Genomic DNA, 26,860 nt, shown 5'->3' with positions numbered 1-26,860 from the left:
ATTATCCCCTCACGCTTCGCACCTTTAGAATTACAACAACGTAAATATGAAAAATAGTTATATTTGACAAATATAGCAAACGCTCACAAACGTGACAAACAAACGTTCCAGTGCATTTTGTCGAAATTCTTTTTTTGCATTTACGTAGTTGTAATAGCAGTGGCGGAATTTTTTTTCTTAACATAATGCCCAGGCGCGCTGCAGTAGATAATATGAACGCATCGTTATTATTTCAAGCCAACTAAGGGACATATACTTTTCACGAATGTTATAATCTGGGTTTAGCGGATAAAAGTCCCTCTTAAGTCCTAACCCATAAGATGACTTACCTCTTAACGGGGTTAACTATACATAATTGTATTAAATCATAGCAATTTTACGAAAATACATTAATTAGTGTATTTTGATACGAACCCCAATGTTAAACGTATAAATTACTTAACGCATCTGATATTGTAAACCGCGCACTTTAATTAACTTATATTTTGCAGAGCACAATTAGTTATGTAATGGTCAGTTTTTCAAAAATATTTTCGCACTACCCACTAATTATTTTATATTTTATAAACGCAATGACAATTTTGCTTTTGTAGATGTTCGGTTACCATCTTACTCGCCGGCTCGCTCTAATATAAAATTATATTGTATTGGTGTAGAATCTTACTTTCCAACCTTATCTTACTAATATAAAGTTTGTGATAATGTTATATGTTTTTTTACAAGTAAACGTAGAAACAACTGATTGGATTTGGATGAACTTTGGCACACGGGTCATGTGTAGGGCACACCATGTCCTAGATTAACACATAGGATAACTTCTATCCAGGTAATTTGGTTTAAAGGAAAATTGGATTAATCATTTTTATTAAATAAATACGCTGACGTCATAGAGCGTTTTAGTTATACCTTATAGCGGGAAAAGTATTTCACGCAAACGAAGCTGCCAGGTTTTCTTCTATATATAATAGCGAATGGTCCGTAAAACCCGATTCCTACTGGCTTCCCTTTCAATGTTAAATCTAGTTATCATTAGAACGATTTTCAGGCCTAATTTATGCATATTATTAGTACTTATAAGTTGTGTCGGGTGTTTTCTATTTTTTTTTCCTTCGCCACTAATAATAATAATATCAGCCCTGTATTATATACTTGCCCACTGTTGATCACGGGCCTCCTCTACTACTGAGAGGGATTAGGCCTTAGTCCACCACGCTGGCGTAGTGCGGATTGGTAGACTTCACAAACCTTCGAAATTCCTATAGAGAACTACTCAGGTGTGCAGGTTTGCTCACGATGTTTTCCTTCACCGTTAAAGCGAATGATAAATTCACAAAGAATACACACATGATTTTTTAGAAAAGTCAGAGGTGTGTGCCCTTGGGATTTGAACCTGCGAACATTCGTCTCGGCAGTCCGTTCCACACCCAACTAGGCTATCGCCGCTTTTGTATACCTATATATACCGCACGGATAACATTAATAACTGGATGGGATCTCAAATATTCTTTTTTATTTGCATGCACGGATGCAGTGTGCAGCGCTTCATAGGCATCTAAATAATGAAAGGCAGCCTAACTACAAACACAGCCGCAACTTCATATTGACCCAACTTTGTTGTATGGCCGGTCATGAGATTTTTACAGAGTATAAATAACTTAATAGAATATTTTTAAAAATACATCACGTCTTTATGACGTACACAGTATGCAGAGCCCTAGTCTTCACCATGTGTGTGCCGTCCCATAGCATAATTGGGGTAGTAAAATAACCTGCAAATAATTTTCTTTAATTCTAAGCATAATAAATTACTCAAATATTATAAAGTTTTTTATGCTATGTTGACAAGTTTTGGGTAATTTTATATTCACTTTATTAAATAGTACATTTTTTGTGTATTTAGCAATTCTAGTAATTATATATAGCGATTACATGATGATACATTCTTCCATTATCAATAAGACGAAAAGTGAGGGATATTTTTTTACTGGTCAGATTAATTCAAGGCAAAATCGATTCTCCCTTACTCTTCTCTCCAAGATTCACTTGCGAGTTCCCATTAAGATAATCAGACGAACTAAACAGCTTCACGTTACTCATAGTGCCCCTAATTACAGACAAAATTCATTCTTCATAAGGTCGGCCAATTTCTTTAATGATCTTGGTGATTTCCCAGGTTTAGATCTATTTAACTCAAGTTCAAACATATTTAAACGCACTATAGCTAATGACTGGTTTGAATCGGTTCTTTGAGTGTATTAATTCAATTCTATTTCTTTGTTAATTGTTTTATAGCTTCGTAAAATTGTTAAAAAATCTAATATTTATATATATTTCTTATTTATTACATTTAGGTAGATATAATCAAGCAAGCATATTGTATTTATAGTAACATGCTAAAACATGTCAATGGTATTTAGACAACTATTGTATATTGTCTGTAATATTAATTATTTGTTTGTTTTGTTTGTTTTCCGAATAAATTAAAATAAAATAAAATGACTCCCACAAAATACCTAAGATACAATTTCTTTAGTCTACAACGTTATCCAACGCAAGAGAATTATAATAATAATATAATCCAATGCCTAAATAACGACACCAAACGCTCTTGTGGTATAGTTATAGTGCACAGTTATTTGTTTATATCCCAAAGCTGTTTATGTTGACGTTTCAAAGACAAACACACAACCCCTTCATCAGCTCTCAGCTAGCAGTATAATATTCTGTTTCTAAGTGCTATGTGCTGTCGGAATCTGGTTGTGTTTTCACATGCAATGGACCACGTATGTTAAAAATCTAGTTGGCTTGTCCCCCTAAATACGCTAATTCTGCTGTACGGCTCTTCCAAGATGGTCCCCATAGGCCATGAGTTTATAACCCTGTATAATTTAATTTATTGTCATTGCATTCCAGTGTCTCCGCGGGTAGTTACCTTAGATTCATGTTGCAAAAAATTCTGCTTAAAAATAAATATCATAACTAACATCATGTAGGATAATAATAAAAAATAATATTACTTTGTGTAACATCCTGCAGGATTTTTATTTTGTTACCGAAATAATTACTTTTATTTACTGCCATTATACTTAAGACGGAAATATACTATTAACATCTACGGTTCGAAACTTAAGGCATAATTAATGTTCAAGGAAAGAAATATCGCACAAAGAACAATTTGTCTCGCGCGAGAGAAAACAAAGTGAACTAACAAAGTTTTGGCAAATCATCAATTTCTTTCAGGGTACAAAGGTCTAAAGAGGGCCGTTCCACGCTTGATAACAAAAACGTCACATAAAATTGTTAGACAAGAGCCATTTCTGGCACTAGGCCGGGAGAAGATAAAAAAGATCTAGTGTGTACAAAAGGTATTCGTATCTGCATTTCACTTTAGATAGACCAATAGGTTTATGCATAGAAAACACTGTTTTACTCGGTCGGGGAGTGTTGGCTATGCAAATACTTTTTAATAAAACTTAGTTTTGTTTTTTAATTATTTAAATTCCGTTCCCTCGATAAAATGTTGTTTTTTGTACTTACTTGTCACTAAGAGTTTTTCGTCGTATGTGAATAAATATTTTTCTTATAACGCCTATTTTAATTTTAACTGGTAGAGTACTGGCTAAGCTAGTACTTATCGTCAACAAGTAGTCGAAGTTTATCGCGATATTTTATATTATTATATACTCCCGACGATTCAAAGACTGCAACCTTCATAGTCACGGGGGGACTGAGAAATAGTTTTATTTCAATGTCTAACATTCACGTAGATATAAGAAATCATAGAATTTATATATTTACCTTTTTCTCTTTGCAAAGTAAATGTACAAATATTATGTATTTGACCAAATTAAGTCCCATGTACCGTGTACAAATCTGAGCTAATGCTGTTCATAAAAATAAAATGCCTATTATTATTATAAGTCTCCGTACTTTAAAAAAAACACTTATAGGATCACTTTTTGTCCATTTGTCTGTCTGTGAAGACCCTTTTTCTCAGGAACGCGTAACCGTCGCGTAACCGTAAGCTATCTAGTTAAAAATTATATCAAATGTTCGGGTCTACGGTCTCTTTCAGCTGTGAAAAACTTAAACTTATAAGTCATGTCGATCAAAAGATATGACCGTTTACCTATACCGCATATCTCACAAAGGAATCGAAATCTATATTGGTACTGTTATACTTCCCGTTGAGCTAGCTAGAATCATGAAATTCGTCAAGAAGTAATGTTTTACAGCACACTTTAAGAATTAAAATTAAAACCCCAATATATACTTTAAATAACATAAAAGGCAAATTTACTATTCACAAACTTACTCCCTTATTCATAGACGTTATTGATCTAAGGACGGAGCATTGCTGTGATAACAACTCTGTTTCTCAGCTTTGTTTATCTGACAGCTTGCTGTTCGTTCAACTTTGTTTATCCGTCGGCCAACTAGATTCAAGTTGTATCTCAATATTAGCCAATCACAAGGGCCCTATGTCTAAGCACTGCGAAGACTGTCATGACGTCGGTACTAGGAAACAGACTTGTTATCACAGCAAAGATGGAGCTTAAATAAATAACGTCTATGTATAAATGATTTATTTTTTACGGAGGTGCATTAACTGTCGTTCTCCAAGCAAATTAAAATCAAATGACAAAGTTAATTTTATCAAGTTTGACTTACGTTTACACTTAGATACCTTATCTACAAGTTTGTACGGGACCCTCAGTGTGCTAGTCCAACACCCATAGTAGTCTGCTACACCCATATTATGTTTATATAGGTATAGCGTATAGCTGAAATCAATATGTAGCTTTATCAGCGTCCAATTTTTAAGTTACATTAAACTAATTGTCAATACAGAACTCCACAATTTTTAAAATAAAAACATTAAACAACAGTAGTCTAACTAAATAACCAACACACCCTCTCGTCACAAACAAACTTCACCGTCCACTGTCCACATTAGGTCCATGTAATTGGACATCTCTAGGCAAAGAGCGTGAATCTGTAATCCAAGAGGTGGGCGCGTCCGAATAACACGCTCCAAACATGAAATGGACATAGACCCCTCTAGAATTACATGGTCAGTACTCCAACATTCATCTCAGTTTCAGGTTTACACTTTGCTAATGGAAACTGAATGGCATGAGCATATACCTGTTTATTTATTATTATCTTTGTTTGTACTATAGTAGGTAAAATTGAATTCTGATTTCGGATCAATAATTGGAACGTAGATGTCGACACCAACTTTTGTTATCACACAATCCTTTAAAGTTGTTGAGGTCGAGTTGTTAGAGACGAACACTTAGTTTATTTAAGTTCACAAATATTAATTATTAAAATAGTTAGATGTAAGAAATATTTATTGCATGATAGCGTTAGATGAACTGGTGTGAATATATTGATATACTAAATAAAAGTTACACATAAACGTAAAATGTTGATTTGCCCGTAGAAACTATAAGTGCACAAGGAGATACAATAATAATTTAATAATCTTAATGATAAAGTGGCGATAGCCTAGTTGGTTGTGGAACGGACTGCCGAGACGAATAGCCACAGGCTCGAAACAGAAGGGCACACACCTGACTTTTCTTAATATTATGTGTGTATTTTTTGTGAATTATTGCTTGCTTTATAGGTGAAGGAAAAGATCGTGAGGTAATCTGCATAACTGACAAGTTCTCTATAGAGATTTCGAGGGTGTGTGAAGTCTACCAATTTGCATTTGGCAAGCGTGGTGGACTAAAACCTAATCCCTCTCAGTAATAGAGGTGGCCCGTTCCCAACAGTGAGACAGTATATAATACAGGCTAATTTTATTATTATTATTTAATATCATTGAACATTATTTATAATGTCTGTCTTTCTGGTGTGAATCCAATAAGATGTATTTAAATCCAACAAAATGTTTCCATATCAAATTTACTCTTAAACACAATACAAATAATACAACATACATAATTTCTAGCATACCCATTAAAGAGGTCACTAATATTCATGATTTAGGCATAACAATTGACACAAAACTTAAATTTACCGTTCACATTGATAAAGTTCTAAACTCTGCATACAAATCACTTGGTTTTATCCTTAGAAACGGTAAAGAATTCAAAAAACCCTCCACAACATTAATGTTATATAATAGCTATGTCAGAAATAAGTTAGATTACTGTAGTGCTGTCTGGTCGCCACAGTATAAAGTCCACATCAATAGAATAGAGAATGTCCAAAAAAAACTTCTCTATCATCTGTCTTATCGTTTTAGACCACCTGCCCACATAAAGTCATATAAAGATAAACTTCAACATTTTAAATTACAATCTATAAGCGAGAGAAGAGGCCTTTTGGACTTACTCTTCCTCCATAAAATTATGAATGGTGTAGTAGACGCACCATCATTATTAAACAAATTTGTATTAAAAGTTCCTAATAGACCACCTCGCAAACCTGGACCCTTATTTCATGTTCGCTTCAATAGAACAAACACTGGGAAACAAGCACCTGTGCCTCGCCTGTCCTGTCTGTACAATCACTCAGTTAGTGTCTGTTACGACATTGACATATTTGGTGATAAATTATCATAATTTAAACAGAAAATATTAGCCATTGCTGAATCTTAAGTTTGTATTTTCTCCTTTTTTTTTATTTTGTTATTAAAATTTGTAGTATAAGGTTTAATTTAATTTTGTTTCTGTTACTTATATATATCTACATAATACATATTTATTAGGTTGTTTTGTATTTGAAATATTATATCAATATTATGTAAATATTTGTTATAGATCTCTATCGCAAATTGTTACATTTAAATAGTTTTTTATTTCTTTTTAAGTATTGTAATAGTGTTATCTGTACATTTGATAAACTAAGTACTTGAGCATTTTCTATTGTCTTAAAGATTGTGGCTCATGCTGTGATTGCTTATAACCAGAGTTACAATTACGTAAGCTATTATAGCTATAAATATGTGTAGTTATTATAAGAATTATTGTAAACTCCGTTAGCAATCCTTATCCAATAAATAAATAAATAAATAACTGTAACCCTGGATTTAGAATCAAACACATGAACCCCAGTAGGAATTGAAAAAATCTATTAATTGCGACGCTCCAAAAGTCATAGATTTTTTTAACGTAGTTCGCATAGCCACTATATAGCTTTTGCTTCATGATTGACTAAAGTTAACAAGTGCGTGCAAATAAAACAGAAAATATTTAAACTGTTCTAATATAAATACACTTTGTTTGCATACCTACAAGTAGCGGTTTGTTACATAAACATTTATTTTACAACTGTGCGTAAATTATTAATAGCCTTTAAATATTTAACAGGATATTGGATATCATTCTAGATACCTGTGTCGGATAAATTACTTGCGAATAATAAAATATTGTGTTCACTTTGATTATTGATATAAAAGGCTAAATCATATAGCAAGTAAAATATTAACAGACTAATATTATAATATCTAGAGAATAAATTCATCGTGTTAGTAAGAAAACGTCAAGCCTTTGCGACATCGACATAACTTGTAAAAACCGAATTTTTACAAGTTATCTATGAACTTTACGATACATAAAGTAATAAACATAATTTTTCTACGATACATTATGTTTAATCTGATTGTGTCATTTTTATAATGTGGATACTGGATAGTAACTGTTTCGTTCATTTCATTATTAGATTAAGATTCCGTGCCTCTCTTAATTTTTATTTGCAACTAATAGTATTAGACAGTTTAATAAAAAATATTTTGGTAATTAAAAATAGAAAATTGTTATATTAGCTGTAACTCGCGCCCCGCTGAGTACAGACCCATAGACGGTACCTACAGAACGAATTACTTAAACCCAAGCTCAAAGAGAATCGGCCATAATATTAAACTTTCGCCTAAATTGAAATATTCTTTTATCCTCTTTCTTTTCAAATAGCAATGTTTTAACTAATTATTGTTTCACTCCTTCATAATTAATTAGAACAAATTAATTCATATCTCTCTTTATAATTACAATTAAAATATAAAGAGAGCGAAATATTTGACTTAATAAAAGGATTAAAGTGTATTATCTAAACATTTACGGCTCTGTAGGTCAAATTCAACTTAACCGTTAAATTTGTCGTGTAAATATATTTTGTAAGCCGTATTTTAATCCGTAGGTACCTTTTAGAAAAATATATAAATCAGAGGAGGCCAATACGGATAAAAAAGGGAGCAGTAATTTTAGCCACGTGAGTCAAATTGTACAATACAAAACTTTTTAATACCTTTTTTATAAATACTGGTGGTAGGCTTCCCATATGTGAGAGTCCGCCTCGGTAAGGACCGCCGCTATGTCGATTTCTGCCGTCAAGCAGCAGTGTGTAGGTACTGTTGTGTTCCGGTTTAATGGACATTGTAGCCAGTGTAATTACTGGATATGAGTAATAAGACTTAACATCTTATGTCTCAGTATGGCGAGCGCAGTAGAATACCAAACAATACTTTGTAATTCAGGATCTTAGATGATGTTTTTTACTCTTTATCGCTTATCATCAGAGAATCGGCAAGCTCATCTCGTTGCTCAAAGCAAAAAAATATATATTTAAAGCTCTAAAAAAAATCTTTGCTGCATTTCCGAAATATGAAGAATTTCCTATAAGTATACTTAATATTAAGATAGTTAATATTTTAAAATATTTGCTTTAAGTGGCTTTGTCAAAATGAAGAATTAACTAACATTGAATTCTTTTACAAGTTGCGTCATAATCATGCCGTAAAATAATGAGTTTTTAAAATACATTTTATGTAAGGAGAAGATGGAAACGAGGTAATTCCTATCTTCCGGGACATAAATAATGCCACACGTGCCGCGCATCGATGCGAATATTTATTAGCGCCATCTGTAATTTAAGAGCGGTAACTGATATTTATCGGAGCTAGCTTTCTCCAACGATGGTTCTAGTTGCTGGTTACAGTTTCTTCTGCATTTTTAATGGCAAATGGGTTTGATATCTTATTTATTTTGAGAACTGATAATTAAACAAGGAATGTTTATATATAGTTATTGTATAGTAGATGTAAACATCATTTGTTGAGTTAAACCCGAAATACAGAAATGTATTCATTTTGGTGTATCGATACAAGGCTTTGCAATTGTCAGGTTACAACATAAGGTTTTTCGTCGTTACTAGATGGCGTTGATATTGATATGATAAAAAGAATTCAATTTTTTTGTGTTTAATAAAAACCGTATAAATATGTTTCATATTTCCCAAACTTGCATCAGAACAATAGCTTTATTACCCCAAACATAAACAATAAAAAATTATGCCAAGTCTTCGTATCAAGTTAACCTATCACGCTAGCTGATTGTGAGCGGTTTCATTGCGGATCGAATTTGCATCGAATATTTAATAAGAATCTTTACATAAAACAAAGTCCCCCGTCGCGTCTGTATGTCTGAACACGATAAATTCAAAAACTATCAAACGGATTTTGATGAAATTTCCTATGAAAATATTTTGAAACACTATAAAGAATGTAGACTACTTTTAATTAATATAAAGTCGTTTATCCGGGAAAACAATCTCCGTTGAAACCGCGAGCAATTTGTTATGGGGATAGTTAAGGCTAAAAATCCCAGTTGCACTTTTCTTTTTTTTTTATCATTTTGTAGTTTAATGTGAATATGATGTACGTGTACTGTGTAAGTCTAAAACTATAGTATTATCGCACCGAAAAAATATCTTTGGATCTTTGGAAAGCTTGGAATAGTCTACTTATCCCAAATAATTTTAAAATGAATTAACAGTTGCTCACTTCCTACTTTTAATTTTTTTGTTATTTTTGTTTGCGTTTTCTGATAATGTTTAAAATTGCCGTGGAAGCTTCGGCTCCATGTAAATAATTGAATTGATACTCAATCTATTTTAATGCATCGATGTGCGATATGTAACAGAAAATAAAGCTCTATATCATTCTACTTACGTTAAATTTCAATAAAAGATCCTAATTTTTATCTTCGGTTTGATACCCAGAATAAACCTATCGAAATAAGACATAAAAATTGTTAGGTAAATTTTCACGATAGATAGAAAAAGCGATTGGGATCGTTAATCGAAACCGACGGATAAAAAAATATTTAATAATAAAATATTAATAGTTTTAACTTACTTGGGCCTTAATAATTAAGAAAAACACACTTCCTCATGGAACCCCATCAAATATTTGATCTTGTTTTATGACTACTTACCGCGTTTTATGGACATCACCTTCTACATTACCTCAGGGGCCATCTCGGACATGCTTCACCCATACTAATATCGTAAATGGGAGAGTAACTTGACTGTCAATTACGCTTTTAGACTAAATCACTTAAACACCTTTGAGGAAATATATTGAAACATATTTAAGCATCAACAAAGGTAGATGGTATTTCAATTATTTCTTACAAGAAATCCATAACCAAAAAACAAAAGTGAGTATAAAGAAACCAGCTTATTGTAGATGTTACGACGACGTGAAACATCTATAAACCCTAGCGTGTGGAAGAATAATTCATTACAGCTACATATGGTAGTCAGGCTTTAAATATTTTAATCAACCGGTCGATAGATCAGCCTAAAATAAAGCCGTAGTCGCTGTCGGTAGGGTAAACTATAGGCTATCAATGAGTAAATTAACCAAAAGACTATAGACTTTTTAACTAAGAATGTACTGAGTAATCAAATCCAAACATAGTTTAGAGTAAATAAATAAGTAATTCCAGATAATATTACTTGGTAATAGAAAAAAACTTCATCTCCCGCGTTTAGACGGCTTAACTATAATGATGACCTTGGCAATTAATGTGTGAATAAAAACTATAGTTTAATAGTGAAGGCATAATTATAATAAAATTTAGACGAACGAAGTCGATGGTGCAACTAGTATTATACAATATTAAAACGCTCACCATTTTTCAATATGGGCACCGGCTCCCGTTAAATTTATATATCGCAACGTCTAGACAAAATGCAATCATCCGCGCCACAAGTTTTTTAAAGCTCGTTGCCTTCCACACCTTCTGACTAAACACCGCAAATAGCAGGAGTAAGATTTGAGTTTAGTTGCTTATAATACTATAATATAGTATCAGCCTTGTATTATATACTGTCCTACTGTTGGGCACGGGCCTCCTCTATTATCTGAGAGGGATTAGGCATTAGTCCACCACGCTGACCTAGTGCGGATTGGTAGACTTCACACGACTTCGAAATTCCTATAGAGAACTTCTCAGATGTGCAGGTTTCCTCACAATGTTTTCCTTCACCGAATACACACATGCTTTTTTTTTTTTTTAGAAAGTCAGTGCTGTGTCCCCTTGGGATTTGAACCTGCGGACATTTGTCTTCGCAGTCCGTTCCACACCACACACACGTTCTCAAATAATTGTAATTAAGTTATCAAGGGCTTACGTTTATTTCAAATTCAAGGAACCGTTGTCGCCTTTTTTATTACAATTGTTATATTCAAAATCGACTTTGTTAGGATAACATGTACATGATTTAAATAATATACACGTCGAATTTAAAACATCCTCCTTTTTTGAAGTTGGTTAAAAATAGATATAACAATTATTATACGTCTATAATTGATATTATTATCTATACATACATTCATAACTCTTATTATTACGAATTACAACCTCAACTTTTAATGAAGGCGACCACAGCATATTTGTTACTTATACTGTATTTTACTACCATCGTCAATATTATGACACCCAGCATTTAATTAAATCGTCGAACTCTTGGCTTTACGCCTGACGTCAACTATTGGACTCTGAGAACAATCGTCTAAACGCTTTTGAAATTCAGTCCGGTCACAAAGAGGAAAATTTGCAGTAACCAACGACTGACTGATCGTAACCATAGTATATACTACTAGCTGTAGCCCGCGACTTCGTTTGTGTGAACTCAGAAATAACTTGAAGGATTATTGTAATATGTAATATCTTAAGCGATGCACCATGCAAAACGGCGCACTAACGGTATTTGTAGAAGCTATCTATTCGAAATTTTTACATATTCATTTGACTTTAGTTGTATAGTCAGAGGCATTATGCCGTCTATGGAGGGAATTCGTCTTTTTCTAAATACGACTATTCTAATTGAAGGATAGCTTTGATAGCCGTAAACATAAAAAGGTTTTTTGACTATTTTACCTCTCGTAATTGCCAAGACGGGTGTGCCTCCATAAGCGAAATAGGGCTTCTTGGCTATATTTTTTTTATAATGTGGATATTGTTTCATGTCTTTCATAATGAAAATGCCACTAAAATTGTTGATTCCCTGTATTTCATAAAATAAATATCATATTAATGCGATAGAAACTAAATCCCCTACCCATTTTTTTTTTAATACGTATTAGAGTACAGTGTGAAAGACAATGAGAAATAAATGAATAGGAACACGATTGCAAGCGGCGATAGCCTAGTTGGGTGTGGAACGGACTGCCGAGACGAATGTCCGCAGGTTCAAGTCCCAAGGGCACACACCTCTGACTTTTCTAAAAATCATGTGTGTATTCTTTGTAAATTTACCATTCGCTTTAACGGTGAAGGAAAACATCGTGAGGAAACTTGCACATCTGAGAAGTTCTCTATAAGAATTTCGAAGGTGTGTGAAGTCTACCAATCCGCACTAGGCCAGCGTGGTGGACTAAGGCCTAATCCCTCTCAGTAGTAGAGGAGGCCCGTGCCCAGCAGTGGGCAAGTAAATAATACAGAGCTGATATTATATATTATTATTATAACACGATTGACTTAATCCTTGTGAACCACAGAACACAAACGATCGAAATCTCGTTTCGGTTTATTTTTCACGGATTACGCGGATTGTCCGCATTTAAGCTGAACACAGAGATGAAAAAGTTAAGCAAACTTTACACAACTTTTTCAGCAGAACGACTTACTCTGCATTGTCTTTTAATAAGTTATGATGTGTTTTAATAATAGCCGATTATTATAGAATAAGATGAAGTTTTGGTAAATCGAAATTTTAAGTTAATGGTATTCGACAAATTATGAAATTTTTTGAATATATAGGTACTAACCTACATAAGTATTTAACATTGTTGTTTTAACTATAATGTGAGTAATTAAAAGTATGTCTGTTTTTAAAGACCTCATGGTAAATAATTTATAATTTTAATTTAATAATAAAAACACAAAAGAATATATTCACAATCTGAGATAAAAGCGAGATAGTGAACGTGTCTGCGCACTGCGCGTCCTATTTATATTTATTAGTTTTGTTATGAGACACTTCAATCAATACGCTCATCTTATGTCGTCGTTTTAAAAGCGACGTTAGGTGTTAATAATTAGTGTCGTTTTCACTCGTCGAGTTTTCGAACTCATTGATTTTTACCGGGTAAAGCTATGCCCGGACTCGTTTCGAACTAAGTACCTGTTTACTTTGAAAAAGGTAGATGTCGAGAATATATCTGTATCCCTTTCCCGCCTTCAGCATTTGCGCAATGTTAACATACCCGGGACTTCATAGGGAGTTATTGCATGAGCAACCAGCCCTTGGCAGAGTGGCGCGGATATTTGCGGGGTGAGGTCGCGCGGCCCGCCGACGGGCTGGGCCGGCCTAAATCCGCCGCCGCTTTCCCCAACCACCTCTAACACCTGTAGGAGTTGTAAATAATCTTTCTGCATCCAACGAGTAATCCGTGCCGCTCCGCTGAGCCGTCCCGCATTTGGATAGAATAAGGTAAATTCCCACGCTGCTTTATTTTTTTTTATGTTTTCCTAAAATATAAATAACGTAATTCGAGGTCTTCAGCCGAGTGACTAATTGTTTGACTACCTACTATAGCACCCACACCAGGCCAGCTGTCTCGATAGCACATCTTACAAATATATATTTAATCTTGAAATTCTAACTTAATTGTTTTTAGGCACGTTGCTGGCTTACACCCTGGTATCGACATGCGTGTTGGTTCTTCGCTACCAGCCCCACTCCACCAACCTGATCGAGCTCCTGCCGCAGAGCCTAAGGACGCCCGTGGACCCTGAAGGCACAGCCACAGCAGTCCGCGAGACCACCTTCGCTGTAAGTATCTAGAAATAGACTGTTTCGGTTTTTCAAATTTAAGGCGCAATCGCCTTGTTTATGTACCAGTTAATATATTGTGTGTAGATTAACAATCTATCAAATACTTATGTCTATTTTCATAATTTTATTTCTAATTATTAATGCCTACTGCAAATGCTGGTTTTATTAGGTTTTTTTTCTTGTAATTGTGGATTTATCATATCTATTTTGACCTGTTACTGTATAATTTTTTTACTTGCCAGTACTTATAATTTTTTCCTTAAGTATGGAGATTAAACTGTGAATGATTATACGTATGTAAAACCGTAGTTATTTAGAAAGTTTTATTTTCATAAGCATCCTAGTGGAACCCAATTATTACATTAAAATCTAGCTTTATGTAAAATCGAGTCAAACAATAATAATCTTGACGCCATTAATTTGACATGAGAAAATGGCGGTAAGTGTTACTACCAAGATGGTGGACATCTTATTTTGAAAAGGCTTTGCTAAAATAGTTAATGAATAATAGTGTATACCTAATTTAGACTATAATGTCTGTATGCCCAATTATAATTGAATATCATTTTAAATTAAAAAATATTAATTTAAAAATATAGAAATTCCTTTGTAACTTTCGTTATTTTTAAGCATGCGCGATGGAGATTTCACATGCGTCTGCTATTTTAGTCACATAAAATGCACCAAGCCCCAGAGGGATTGCGCATCTCTAATAAACTATAAGGCCCTTCTAAAACATTGATTGCAGATATGTTTATTGCAATTACATTAAACAATTATTAGAACAACTTTATCTTAAAAAGATTTAAATCATACTTAAGTCAAGAAATTTCATTACGCTTTCCACCCGCAGTCGGACATGCGCATAGCGAACCGTTAAAAATACGGATCTTTAAGAAACGCTGTAGATTCTTCATCTTGAAGTGTAAACATAGCTTATAACAAAAAATATAAATTATTTTCATACTAGACAAAATCTCTTCAAATGTTTAATGAAAATATAAATATTATAAGACAAACAAAATATAACATTATGTATTTAATTTAATAATAAATTATAATTTTATGCATGGATTAAATTATTCCGTAGGTTATTTTTAATGCCTAATAGGTAAAACATAAGTCAGAATATTATAATAGAATTAGTGTTCAAACGGGCGCTACCTTTGTCTTGCTAATCAAGTGTTCAAACGATTTGATGATATAATTTACTCGTATTACATAATTGTATCCTTCCACTACTATGTTTGAATTAACGAAAATACTTTGGATAATATCTCGAGAATTATAAAGAGTTACTGTAAAGTAGCTAGTTTACAATTGAGCGTATAGAAATAAATGGTGTATTTTTTTTAATTTCTCAGTAAAATTTAATCATTATATATGCATTTAGCAATTTATTTTGTAAGTGGGTATAAACATTTTTTTTGATTTTAGGAGATAGAAAAGTCGTTCGTATCAACATCATATTTAAATTATGGCACATGAGTCAACAACCACTTGGTAGTGTATACGCTAGTAATGCTGCGATTTTACTATTTAATGAAGCAGTTTCCGGTTTCATTCGTTCTTAAGTCTAGCTGTACAAACGTCCTTAGTCTAATACCTAGGTTATATTAGTGTATCCTAATTCCCTTGATCAACATATTAACTAACTCTAACTCATTCTAAGCCAGACGTAATTTAAATAGCGTACTGAATAACCAACTACTCGAATTTACCGGTCAACAACTCTCCTTCCCTTTTTAATACTAGCTTAAATAATTTGAACCGTGTTGTAAGAAATGATCCAATACATGAGGTAGCTAAAATAAAATTATTGATACCAAACTAACAAAAATTGTGGGCATTCTTAGTTACCAAAAACATATATTTTATGCAATCACGTAACACGTTGGAATAAAATGAGTTTTTGTTACGTAAAAAACTGTGTACTTTCGATAGTTTGGCATTATTGTTTTAATTTTGACTAGTGTAAGTTTGATCATTTCTACAAATAGTAACAGCACATAAAAAATCTAATTTTTAGATATAATCAAACTCAAATTCGGTTTATCGTGTAGAAATGTCTGTGTAACTATCAGAAAATCCGTTTATTTTTTCGTGTTGTGATTCTCTTTTGCCGATGTGCGATAAGTAGCCTGAATTCTAATATGACTTATGTTACCTGCAACAACACAAAAAATATATAAATAAATTTTCATTAGTTCGAATATAAAAATAAAAGAAAATAGATACCATACGAAACAATAAGAAATTATATTAGTAATAACAGATTCGTAGATGCTCAGAGATCGAATTGCAATTAATAAGAATTTCCACTTTCAAACCAAAGAAATTTCCAGCAATTACATAAGCAATTCCCAAGGAATAGGTTGTAATGAAGTCAATTTAGCGACATCCAGTGATAATGACGCACTGGTGCCGAGGCCTCGAGACGTCTTGGTGATTACGCGCGGGTTGAAACTTCTTAGACCTTCTTCAAAAACGAAATTGGATTGTAATTTTGGGGGTTGCGCGTTTGGTAGATTTACTGAAACAAGATTTAAAAGTTTTGCGATTAATAATTACGAGTGCATTAAGACAATATTTTAGTACTTAATAATATAATCAATATACTATTAGAGATAATAAAGGCAAGAAAATTCACAGTTAAACCTGAAGCATTGAAAGCGTTAAATAATCGTCCATTTTCTTTTACAACGAAGGTGAGTAATAAGAAGCTGTACATAAAACTTCTTCCCCGAAAGGAGTAGAAGTCTCATCAGATACAGAGATAATAGGTAATCATTACGAATATCTATAACTTAAAGAAGATCTAAACATCACAAGCTCTTATTATTAAAAACTTAAGTTGGAACTTTTATAATTTTCACAAATATAAGTAGTTATAACCTAGTTTGTCTTGGAACGGATTGCCGAGATGAAAGTCCGCAGGTTCCAATCCCAAGGGCACACGCCTCTGAATATTATGTGTATATTGTTTGTGAATTATTGCAAATTATTAATTCTTTAACGGTGAAGGAAACCTGCGTACCTGAGAAATTCTCTATAGGAATTTTCGAGGGTGTATGAAGTCTACCAATCCGCACAAGGCCAGCGTGGTGGACTAAGGCTTAATCCCTCTCAGTAGTTAAAGGAGGCTCGAGCCCAACAGTGGGACAGTATACAGGGCTGATATTATTGTGGTCCATACATTGTTAGATATATTTAATCGTATTTATAATTTTACATTAGTATCTGATGGATATCTTATTGAAATAACTCCCATTTTTCCAGGGACAATCGCAGGCTCAGATGATGCCGTCCGGGCAACGCGTCATGGTGCGTCGAGTAACTAGAAGGTAACCATTTATGCTCAACGATTCGCGCTGCGAGTGGCTCGCCTCTGCCATGCGAAAGGCCGGCCGTACTTTTATAATTGTCTGCTTTGTACGGTTTTTCGACACTAACTTATTCACAGCTCGCCCGACTCGGACGACACCCTGCCCGGAGATGATAGCGAGGAATTCGGCAGGGATGACACCTTCCTGATGAACACTCATAGTGAGAACAAATTTTATGGTAAGTCTATATTTTTGTACTGATCAATCAGCTGTTATGCGACAGAAATGCGAATATATTTATTGATTTACATCTTAATCATTGTTATACATGAATTCGATATAAAAGGTTTAGGAATAAAAAGACCCTCGACCCTAATAAGAAGTTTCGACACAGGATTTGTCATGCCATATATGTTATGTGTATATATTATATACCTTAAGATTTCGTCTCTGTATTTACTTAAGGCGCCGTTCATACTTCCACAATCCCCCAATGCCACTGGCCACACTAAGCCCAAAATGTAACTTATATGCATTAGCGAAATTTACTACCCGTTCATAAATATCGTCTCTTTCGTGAAAAGCTAACCATTATGAACGCAATTTCTTATATTTGGTTTTAGGGATGTTCAAATTCATAAATTAAAATCCTAACAATGAATTTACAATTTTAGTTGCCTCTTCTACGCCTGCCTTAAATTGGTCTTAAACAAAGAAAACTTTTGTTCCGGAAAGGTCTTAATGCGATAGTTTACTTACCAATAGGTTTGTTGCACATTTCTAACTTGTCTTTTACACCAGGTGCCATGCCCGGCGGCTCGGGAGGGTCAAACACGGCATGCGGCCGATTCTTCAACGCCCTCTCTCGGCAACTCCACGCGATGTCATACTTGTGCCCTGGCCTCTTCCCCTGGGTGGACCTCGGCCCAGCTACTGAACAGACTGGTGAGTTAAAAGTTTTAACTGTCTATACCTATTTGAGTATCTTATTAATATTATGTCTACCATATTTTTTGGATGTAAATCTTATGAATTTGTTATACCTCTGCTTTCATTAGCAAACGATCATAAAGTGCTACGATGCGATTATATACAAATTAATTGTTGAAATTAAGTCGAATTAATAGTTTAATGCATGAGTAACACTTTACAATCGTTATATCGATCTGTGTGGTGGTAGTGCTACCACCTCGCAGATGCTAACATGACTTCATGTTACGATATGTTTTAGATAACAAGATTACTCACCATACCTTCTATTTCAGGTATGTTCGTGATCAAAGCTGTGGGTGTTATGTACGGATTGGTACTCCTGTTCGACATCCTGGCTGCGTACGGAAACCCCGGCGAGTCCAATTTCACCACCGCTTTGATGGTCCTGCTGCTCATTGGAATCCTGGTGATACTGCTAATGATTTCCAGGAAACCACAGAACCGGTAAGATTCTATTAATAAATGTTAAATGGTAAGAAAATATTTATAAATGTCTTATAATCTTATAAGTGGTCTTATAATTTTCATGAATGGTGAAATTGTGTTGTCCTCCTCTCTGATATTGAACTGTCAATAGCCAAGATATTAAGGTGTAAAAAATCTAAATTCCACATTTTTACTATGTCAGCAACATTGCTCTCCTTTTTTTCTCCTTTATTTTCAATTTACTTTTATACCTCTGAATTTTAACACATTTTATTTATTTATTTATGGAGTATTTACAGTTTAACGATATTTTCAGGGTCGCTCTCATGTACACTACGCCAGGCCTGCCGTTCGTACCCATGACCGCCATCATCGTCAACATCTACCTGATCCTGAACCTGTCCATCTTGACCCTCGTGCGCTTCACCATCTGGATGGCTATTGGTAAGACACAACATTGTTAGATTAAAAATACCGCAGAATTTATGTGGCAAGCTTTGCAATATGGTGAAATGTAGCAAGATACGAGCCTATAGTGGGGTGTAATAGGAGATAATAATCACTTACCATCCGGCCCTATCAGGTAGCCCAGCCGCTCGTTTATCGTCATTATAATATAAAGTACAAACAATTAGATACGTCATTCTCAAATCTCAAACTAATTTAAAAATGTCCCCACCTTTAGGCCTCATCGTCTACTTCAAATACGGCATCAAGAATTCTAATTTGGAGACCAACCCTCCTCTGCCGGTTGCGGTTACTCCTCCTCCACCAAACCCTCTGGACCGCACCACCATTCCGCCATCGTCGCCTCGTCAGTCCAAACCTACTGGTGATCGCAACATCTTCGAAGGGGATGGCGACAATGCCTTCTACAGCAACTTTGATCAGTAAGTTCTCATGGCTAAAACTGAAAATTAATATTCTATTAAACTAGCTAAGTTACTAATAACTGTTGCGAATTCCTCTGTGTTTGGCTATGCTATTTTTATTTTAATAGCAATGTTACCAAAAGATGATGGTAATTAAATATATAATTGTCTTTGTTCGGACTGTACACGTACAATCTTCATTACATTTTAGGTATTCCGATCCTCTTCTGAACTGGCATGTGACTGAACTGGAGCCCGCACAATCTACAAGCCGCGGTCCGATGACCTCCTCTGGCACCACATATAAGCAAGTGGAGTCCCGGTGAGAACAGCTTACCTAAAAATAATAACTTAAACCAAACAACAGGAACACGCTGGATGCAGGCCGCTTTCGATAGGTCTTTCTGGAAATCTTTGGGGGAGGCTTATGTTCAGCAGTGGACTTTATGTAGCTGATGATGATGATGATGAAACCAAATGAGTATTCGCATTGTTTTCTATTTATATTATTTTAACTTTGTCTATAAAATATTTAGAGAGGATAAATAAAACATTTTGTATAGGCAGTTAGGTCCGAAATTCAAAACTTTTAATTAACTAACAAATTTATAAGCTAGATGATAACACCACTAAAAAGTTGGATTGTTTTTACAGCTAAGCTTAACTTGCTATTTATTTTCAGCTACAACGCCAAGACCAACAGCACCACGTCACACACGTCCAGCCGCCCACCATGGGCATACCCCGACTCGGCGTACAACTGGGACGATTAAACACGTAGCTTATTCGGCCCTTAAGTTCAATTTCTTCTTCATTTTGTCAAATGTTTTCGGTCGCCTAATTTTATCAACAAAGACCTACGACATAATGACGGAAAAATTGAACTTCTCTGCTAAATATTCACAACTTAAACCTGAAATGACATTATCCGCAAGTTCTTTGAATATTTTATCAACATCTTATTCTACTGCGGTAACTACAACGATTTATACAATGCGGGAGCACTAACTCCCGCGGCTCTGACGCGAACTGAATTGTAACATACACTAATATTTGAACCGTATCTTTAAGATAACCAAGCACTCGGCATGTCTGTCTCATCTAGATGATATGATAAAAAGCGAATATTGTGAAACTTTAGTAGGTCTGGGCCATTGACTGTTATTGACTGTTTAGTTTGTTTTCTAAATTAGGTTTAAGTTAATGTTAGGTGTCACTGTTTTACCATCACGTATTCCCATTGTTACGTTGTTAGTAGGCATTAGTTATTTTTTTAATTTAAGTTACCATAATATATGACTGAAAATGTTGTAATTACGAGTGTGTGATTACAAATTCTGTTGATGGCCGATTTAAAATTAAATACTCATGATTGGGAATATAAATACATAGACATTGGACTCGACGCAACAAAAATATTTATGAAAGACCCATCACGCACAACTCATGGCACATTATATAAATGTTTAAAACTACGACTTTCACCCTACATTCCAATTTCCAACTCTGGTATCTATCGTGTAGAAAATACACAAAAATTCATTTATGAAATGTTTGTCACGAAAACTCTTCTCTAAATATTATTTGAGTACCTATACACTTTCATCACGGAAGACAAAATGCAGATTATATTTACCTTTTAATAAAAAAATAGAACATATCAGATGAACTTTCAAGACAGTTTATACTATATTTAATTAATATTATACTTTCCACCCGTTAAAATTATGAAATAGTTTGGATATACTGTAACTATAATATAAATCAATATTTTATAAATCTATTGCCTTGTTCTTGCTTTCGTAGTCTTTAAGAGATGGTTAGTTGAATTTATTTTTATATAAGTTTTGTCCCGTTCATTGTTAAGTGAATTAATTACGCACATTCTTATTTTAAACACGGAGAGAAATATTTTAAATGAATTATTTATTTGATGTTGGTCAGAATTTCTTACTTTAACTATTTGTACATTTCATATTTTCGCCATTGTCTATCTAGTCGAGATGCTGAGACAGATAATCGATCGCGAGTAAGAGCCGAACAAGATCTTCAAACATTCGACCTACAATATTGTTGATACGGAATAATGGAAGTAAAACATGCTCATTAACGTCGATGCACCATGATTTGCCCATTTACTCTGCTAACTGTACATATTTTGTCGTAAGAATAATCGCCGAGGCATAATGAACCATGTATGTTCGGATTAACGTTACACACTTATTGTATTCTAAATCTCTATACAGGTTGTTACAAGATACACAAATATTTATGTCACACACTGAGGACATTATTTGTGACTAACGATTGTGTATGCATTTAAAAATTGGGTTCGTTAAGGTAAATATATATCTTAAAGACTTATAAACGTCTATACTGTCTTCCTTCCATTATTAGAAATATCTCCAAAGATAAGAAGCCGATTATTATTTTATCAGGTCTGTATTGGAAAATAAAAATCTAGAGCCGAGTACACATAATAGAAAGTAAAGCTCCATTTTCGTTTTTTGCCATAGCTATGTTAACTTTCTGCAGCAACCTGTATAGTTCATAAGGTTACCTACTATAAGTTAAAAAAAAAAACAAAACCAAAAAAAGTCCCCGTTATTTTGTATTGCGTTACCGTAAGGAGTTAATTTTTATGTTTTTAATAATTTCTCCTTGTAAGATATTCTCACGATTGTTATTTAAGTAATTTAACTTTAGTTGTAATATTACTAAGAGTCCAGTAAGCACGCAATAAAATAGTTTCTTGATTTAGTTACAGCCTAAGCAAGTAGTAAACCTTTTTAGATGTAAGCACCATCTTTATGAACTATACATGCGGATATTATTGTCTAGCGATTGATTTCTAAGACTGCTTTCGCAAATTCGAAACGGTCACACATAGGTAAACGATTAGATAAGATACTACTATAACGATTAGATATAATTACTGTTATATAAGGGAATAGTTAAATTTAGTTGTACAGAAACGATCCGACCCACAAACTAGTCAAAATTAAAGAATTTGTGGTAAAGTATCGAAAATTATTTTATTCTAAGTTGTTAGAACTAAATGACATTAGAATAAAAAGAGTCTATTATGAGAATGAGAATGCAGTCCATCTTCGATAGTTTAGACCAAACACTTCAATTTTGATCAGTTTGGCGGTTGAATTATTTTGCACAACACGGTTAAAGTTAGATTATCAGCCATTAATTAAATACCTCTTTTATTAATCCAATAATTTCTTATAGAGTTTTACATCAATCGCAAAAAGCAGAGCTGCTATTTGAATAGTTTCTCTAAATTTTACCCGACTCCAAAGCTAGGAAGTGTTATGGTTCTTATTATTTGCTATTCGATTTCTAAGCATCCAGGATTCTATTATTAATATTAAATAATGATTTGTTATTGTTTCATATGGTTTCTATTCTATTTTGTTTTTGTGTTCGATCCAATAAAAATGTATTTATCTTTTTTTATGTTTTGTTGCAAATAAAATAGGTAATATAAGGATTTAGGCTACTTATCGCACATGAGCAAAAGAGAATCACAACACGAAAAATAAACGGATTTTCTGATAATTACATAGACATTACTACACGATAAGCGGAATTTGACTGTGCTTATATCTAAAATCTCGGTTTTTATGTGTTGTGACTATTTTGCCGTTGGGTGTCATATAAGTCGACTGTGTTGCATAGAAATGATCCAAGTCACATTAGTAAAAAATAAAACAATAATGCCAAACTATCGAATGTGCACAGTTTTTTACGTAACAAAAACTCGTTTTATTTCAACGTGTTACGTGATTGAATAAAATGTATGTTTTTGGTAACTAAGAATGCCCACAATTTTTGTTAGTTTGGTATCAATAATTTTATTCTAGCTACCTCGTGTATTGGATCATTTCTTACAACACGGTTCAAATTATTTAAGCTAGTATTAAAAAGGGAAGGAGAGTTGTTGACCGGTAAATTCGAGTAGTTGGTTATTCTGTACGCGATTTAAATTACGTCTGGCTTAGAATGAGTTAGAGTTCGTTAATATCTTGATCAAGGGAATTAGGATACACTAATATAACCTAGGTATTAGACTAAGGACGTTTGTACAGCTAGACTTAAGAACGAATGAAACCGGAAACTACTTCATTAATTAGGAGAATCCCAGCATTACTATCGAGTGTTCTTGTGAGTATGCCTCTATGATTCGCAAATTTTGTATAAATTGCATTCTATCAGCTTCTTTGAACCACGTCGAGGTATTGAGGTATCAAAATTAATATCAACTATTTGTATTGCATTCTCAAATTAATTAGGGACTGCACTATTAATGCTAACACTATTTGCAATGCACAAATAAGTTTCTAGAAATTTTAACAACTTGACTTCTGGTTCAACCAAATTAGACGAAATATTAATTCGCACACGAGTCTTGAGACCCCGCGTTCATCAAAGATCAAAATGTTGAAGTTTTTAATGAACCAATTTATATCGTGTTCGAAGTAGCGAGATAACCTTCATGGTACTTTATCTTATCTCGCTTTATAGTATACGATACTTTATATACGAGTATCGGCATTCGATTTCAATCGATTGCAGATGGCTGGACCACCTACCTCAGACCAAGGCGTGAGTGCGACATTTATTGCCTCATCTTTTTGGTTCCTCCCTATTTCGTCTTACATCCTGAATAAATGTTAGGGTAAGAATAGATGAAAAGGTATGTTTGTGCGTGTGTGAATGTGTATGCATTTGCAATATAAGGTATACATGTATTATAGATAACTAATATACAAAAATACCAATAATCTGGTTATAAATTCCTAAGATATTATTTTATGCAAAAACGGTTTTTTTTATTGAATATTTAAGGGTCGTTTAAGACCTGCACACAGGCCTAAGTTATAGCATTCAGGTATAAATAAAAAAATATATACTAATGTTTTAATTTGCTTTAAACACCTCCTCTAAAACGTCTATTAGCTTTCCATCTATAAGATTTAAGTAATTCAGCATTCACCAATTAAGTACCTTTTTTGTTAGTGGACTAAGTTCTTGTAGAGTAACTTAAAGTGCAATTTATATCTTGCATAACATAAGTACTTAGTAAGTTATTATTTCGTATGTTTTTTAGTTTGTAAAACCACTTTAGCACGTTTTGGTTCTTACCAACCTGATTAGGGAAGTCGCCAGTGCTCTTGTGCTTAAAAAATCTAGTTTCAAACTAGATTCGCATGAAGTTTAACATCAATTGCAAAACGCTGTGCTCCCATTTTAATAGTTTCTCTAAATTTTACCCGACTCCGGCGAAGCAAGGAACTGTTATGATTCTTATTAATTGCAACTCGATTTCTAAGCATCCAGAAATCTGTTATTAAATAATGATTACTTATTGTTTTGTACGGTTTCGGGTTTATTTTTTTTATATTCGAGTCGACGATTTTTTTTTTATGTTTTGTTGCAAATAACGTAGATAATATAAAGATTTGGGCTACTTATCGCACATCGGCAAAAGAGAATCACAACACGAAAAAATAAACGGATTTTCTGATAATTACACAGACATTTCTACACGATACCTAAGCATAGTTTGACTGTGTTTATATCTATAAACACGATTTTTATGTGTTGTGACTATTTTGCCGTTGGGCGTCATATAAGTCGACTGTGTTGCGTAGAAATGCTCCAAGTCACATTAATACAAAATAAAACAATAATGCCAAACTATCGAATGTGCACAGTTTTTTACGTAACAAAAACTCGTTTTATTTCAACGTGTTACGTGATTGAATAAAATGTATGTTTTTGGTAATTAAGAATGCCCACAATTTTTGTTAGTTTGGTATCAATAATTTTATTCTAGCTAGCTCGTGTATTGGATCATTTCTTACAACACGGTTCAAATTATTTAAGCTAGTATTAAAAAGGGAAGGAGAGTTGTTGACCGGTAAATTCGAGTAGTTGGTTATTCTGTACGCGATTTAAATTACGTCTGGCTTAGAATGAGTTAGAGTTAGTTAATATCTTGATCAAGGGAATTAGGATACACTAATATAACCTAGGTATTAGACTAAGGACGTTTGTACAGCTAGACTTAAGAACGAATGAAACCGGAAACTACTTCATTAATTAGTAAAATCCCAGCATTACTGTCGAGATTTTTTTTTATAAGTGTGCTTTCGCAAATTTTGTATAAATTGCATTCTATCAGCTTCTTTGAACCACGTCGAGGTATTGAGAAAATTAAGCTCAACTGTTTGTATTACATGCTCGAATTAATTGCGGATATAAATAATATGCGTTATTAACGTTTGCACTTCTCGCACTGCACCTTCCACAAATAAGTTTCTAGAACTTATAACAAGTTGACTTCTGGTTCAACCAAATTAAACGGAATATTAATTCGCACACGAGTATTAAGACCCCGCGTTCATGAAAGATCAGTATCTTGAAGTTCTAATGGAACAATTTAAATCGTGTTCTAAGAAGCGAGATCACCTTCATGGTACTTCATCTTATCTCGCTGTATAGTATACGATACTATATGTATATTGTATAGGCATTCGATTTCAGTTGAATGCAGATGGCCGGTGCACCTACAGACCAAGGCGCAGTGCGGTATTTTATTGCCAAATCCTTTTAGTTCTGCCCTATTTCGTCCTACATCCTTAATAAATGTTAGGGTAAGAATAGATGTAAAAGATATGTGTGCATGTTATGTGTGTGCGTTTGCAAAAATAGATAATATACATATTATATATAATATATAGATAACTAATATACTAAATGTACCGTTAATCTGGATATAATTGGCAAATTCGGGAGTACCTTCATACAATGTGGGTAGTGGGCTCTTCCGCGATCGATTTTCTTAAATATTCATGCTCATTCCGTGCATCGACAATTATAAATTAATATGATTAAAAACAAAAGACGCTGTAAAGTATCAAAAAAAGTAAAGTTTGTTAACATCCGCCTGACAATCATTTATTCTGGCTTGAAAGTAGCGCGTTACTTTGATATCTAGACTTGTACGGGACGAAATCCTATGAATACTCGGTAATATTCAATATTTATCACTAAATAAGCATCAATAACCATAGCGTTATCAATATATACGTATCATTATATCGGTGTTACTTGTATTTAAGCGTCTTAGGACGATTATTATTG

At 33.7% G+C, this 26,860-nt stretch overlaps 1 protein-coding gene across 1 annotated transcript in view; it reads left to right on the top strand.

Annotated features, from left to right (window-relative positions):
* LOC115448625 (probable cationic amino acid transporter) overlaps positions 1-26,388 on the top strand; it is a 147,804-nt gene extending 121,416 nt beyond the window's left edge. The window contains exons 10-18 of the mRNA XM_037444001.1: positions 13,925-14,079; positions 17,362-17,426; positions 17,546-17,646; positions 18,210-18,353; positions 18,674-18,845; positions 19,144-19,271; positions 19,513-19,717; positions 19,911-20,021; positions 20,382-26,388. Of these exons, the coding sequence (XP_037299898.1) occupies positions 13,925-14,079; positions 17,362-17,426; positions 17,546-17,646; positions 18,210-18,353; positions 18,674-18,845; positions 19,144-19,271; positions 19,513-19,717; positions 19,911-20,021; positions 20,382-20,472 (1,172 nt within the window). The 3' untranslated portion in view covers positions 20,473-26,388. The remainder of the gene's footprint in view (positions 1-13,924; positions 14,080-17,361; positions 17,427-17,545; positions 17,647-18,209; positions 18,354-18,673; positions 18,846-19,143; positions 19,272-19,512; positions 19,718-19,910; positions 20,022-20,381) is intronic.
* The last annotated feature ends 472 nt before the right edge of the window (positions 26,389-26,860 follow it).

Source organism: Manduca sexta, chromosome 27, assembly GCF_014839805.1.
Source record: "Manduca sexta isolate Smith_Timp_Sample1 chromosome 27, JHU_Msex_v1.0, whole genome shotgun sequence".
Classification (NCBI taxonomy): Eukaryota; Metazoa; Arthropoda; class Insecta; order Lepidoptera; family Sphingidae; genus Manduca; species Manduca sexta.
The sequence above is the reverse complement of the archived record's forward strand: the minus strand, read 5'-3'. Positions and strand labels throughout refer to the sequence as shown.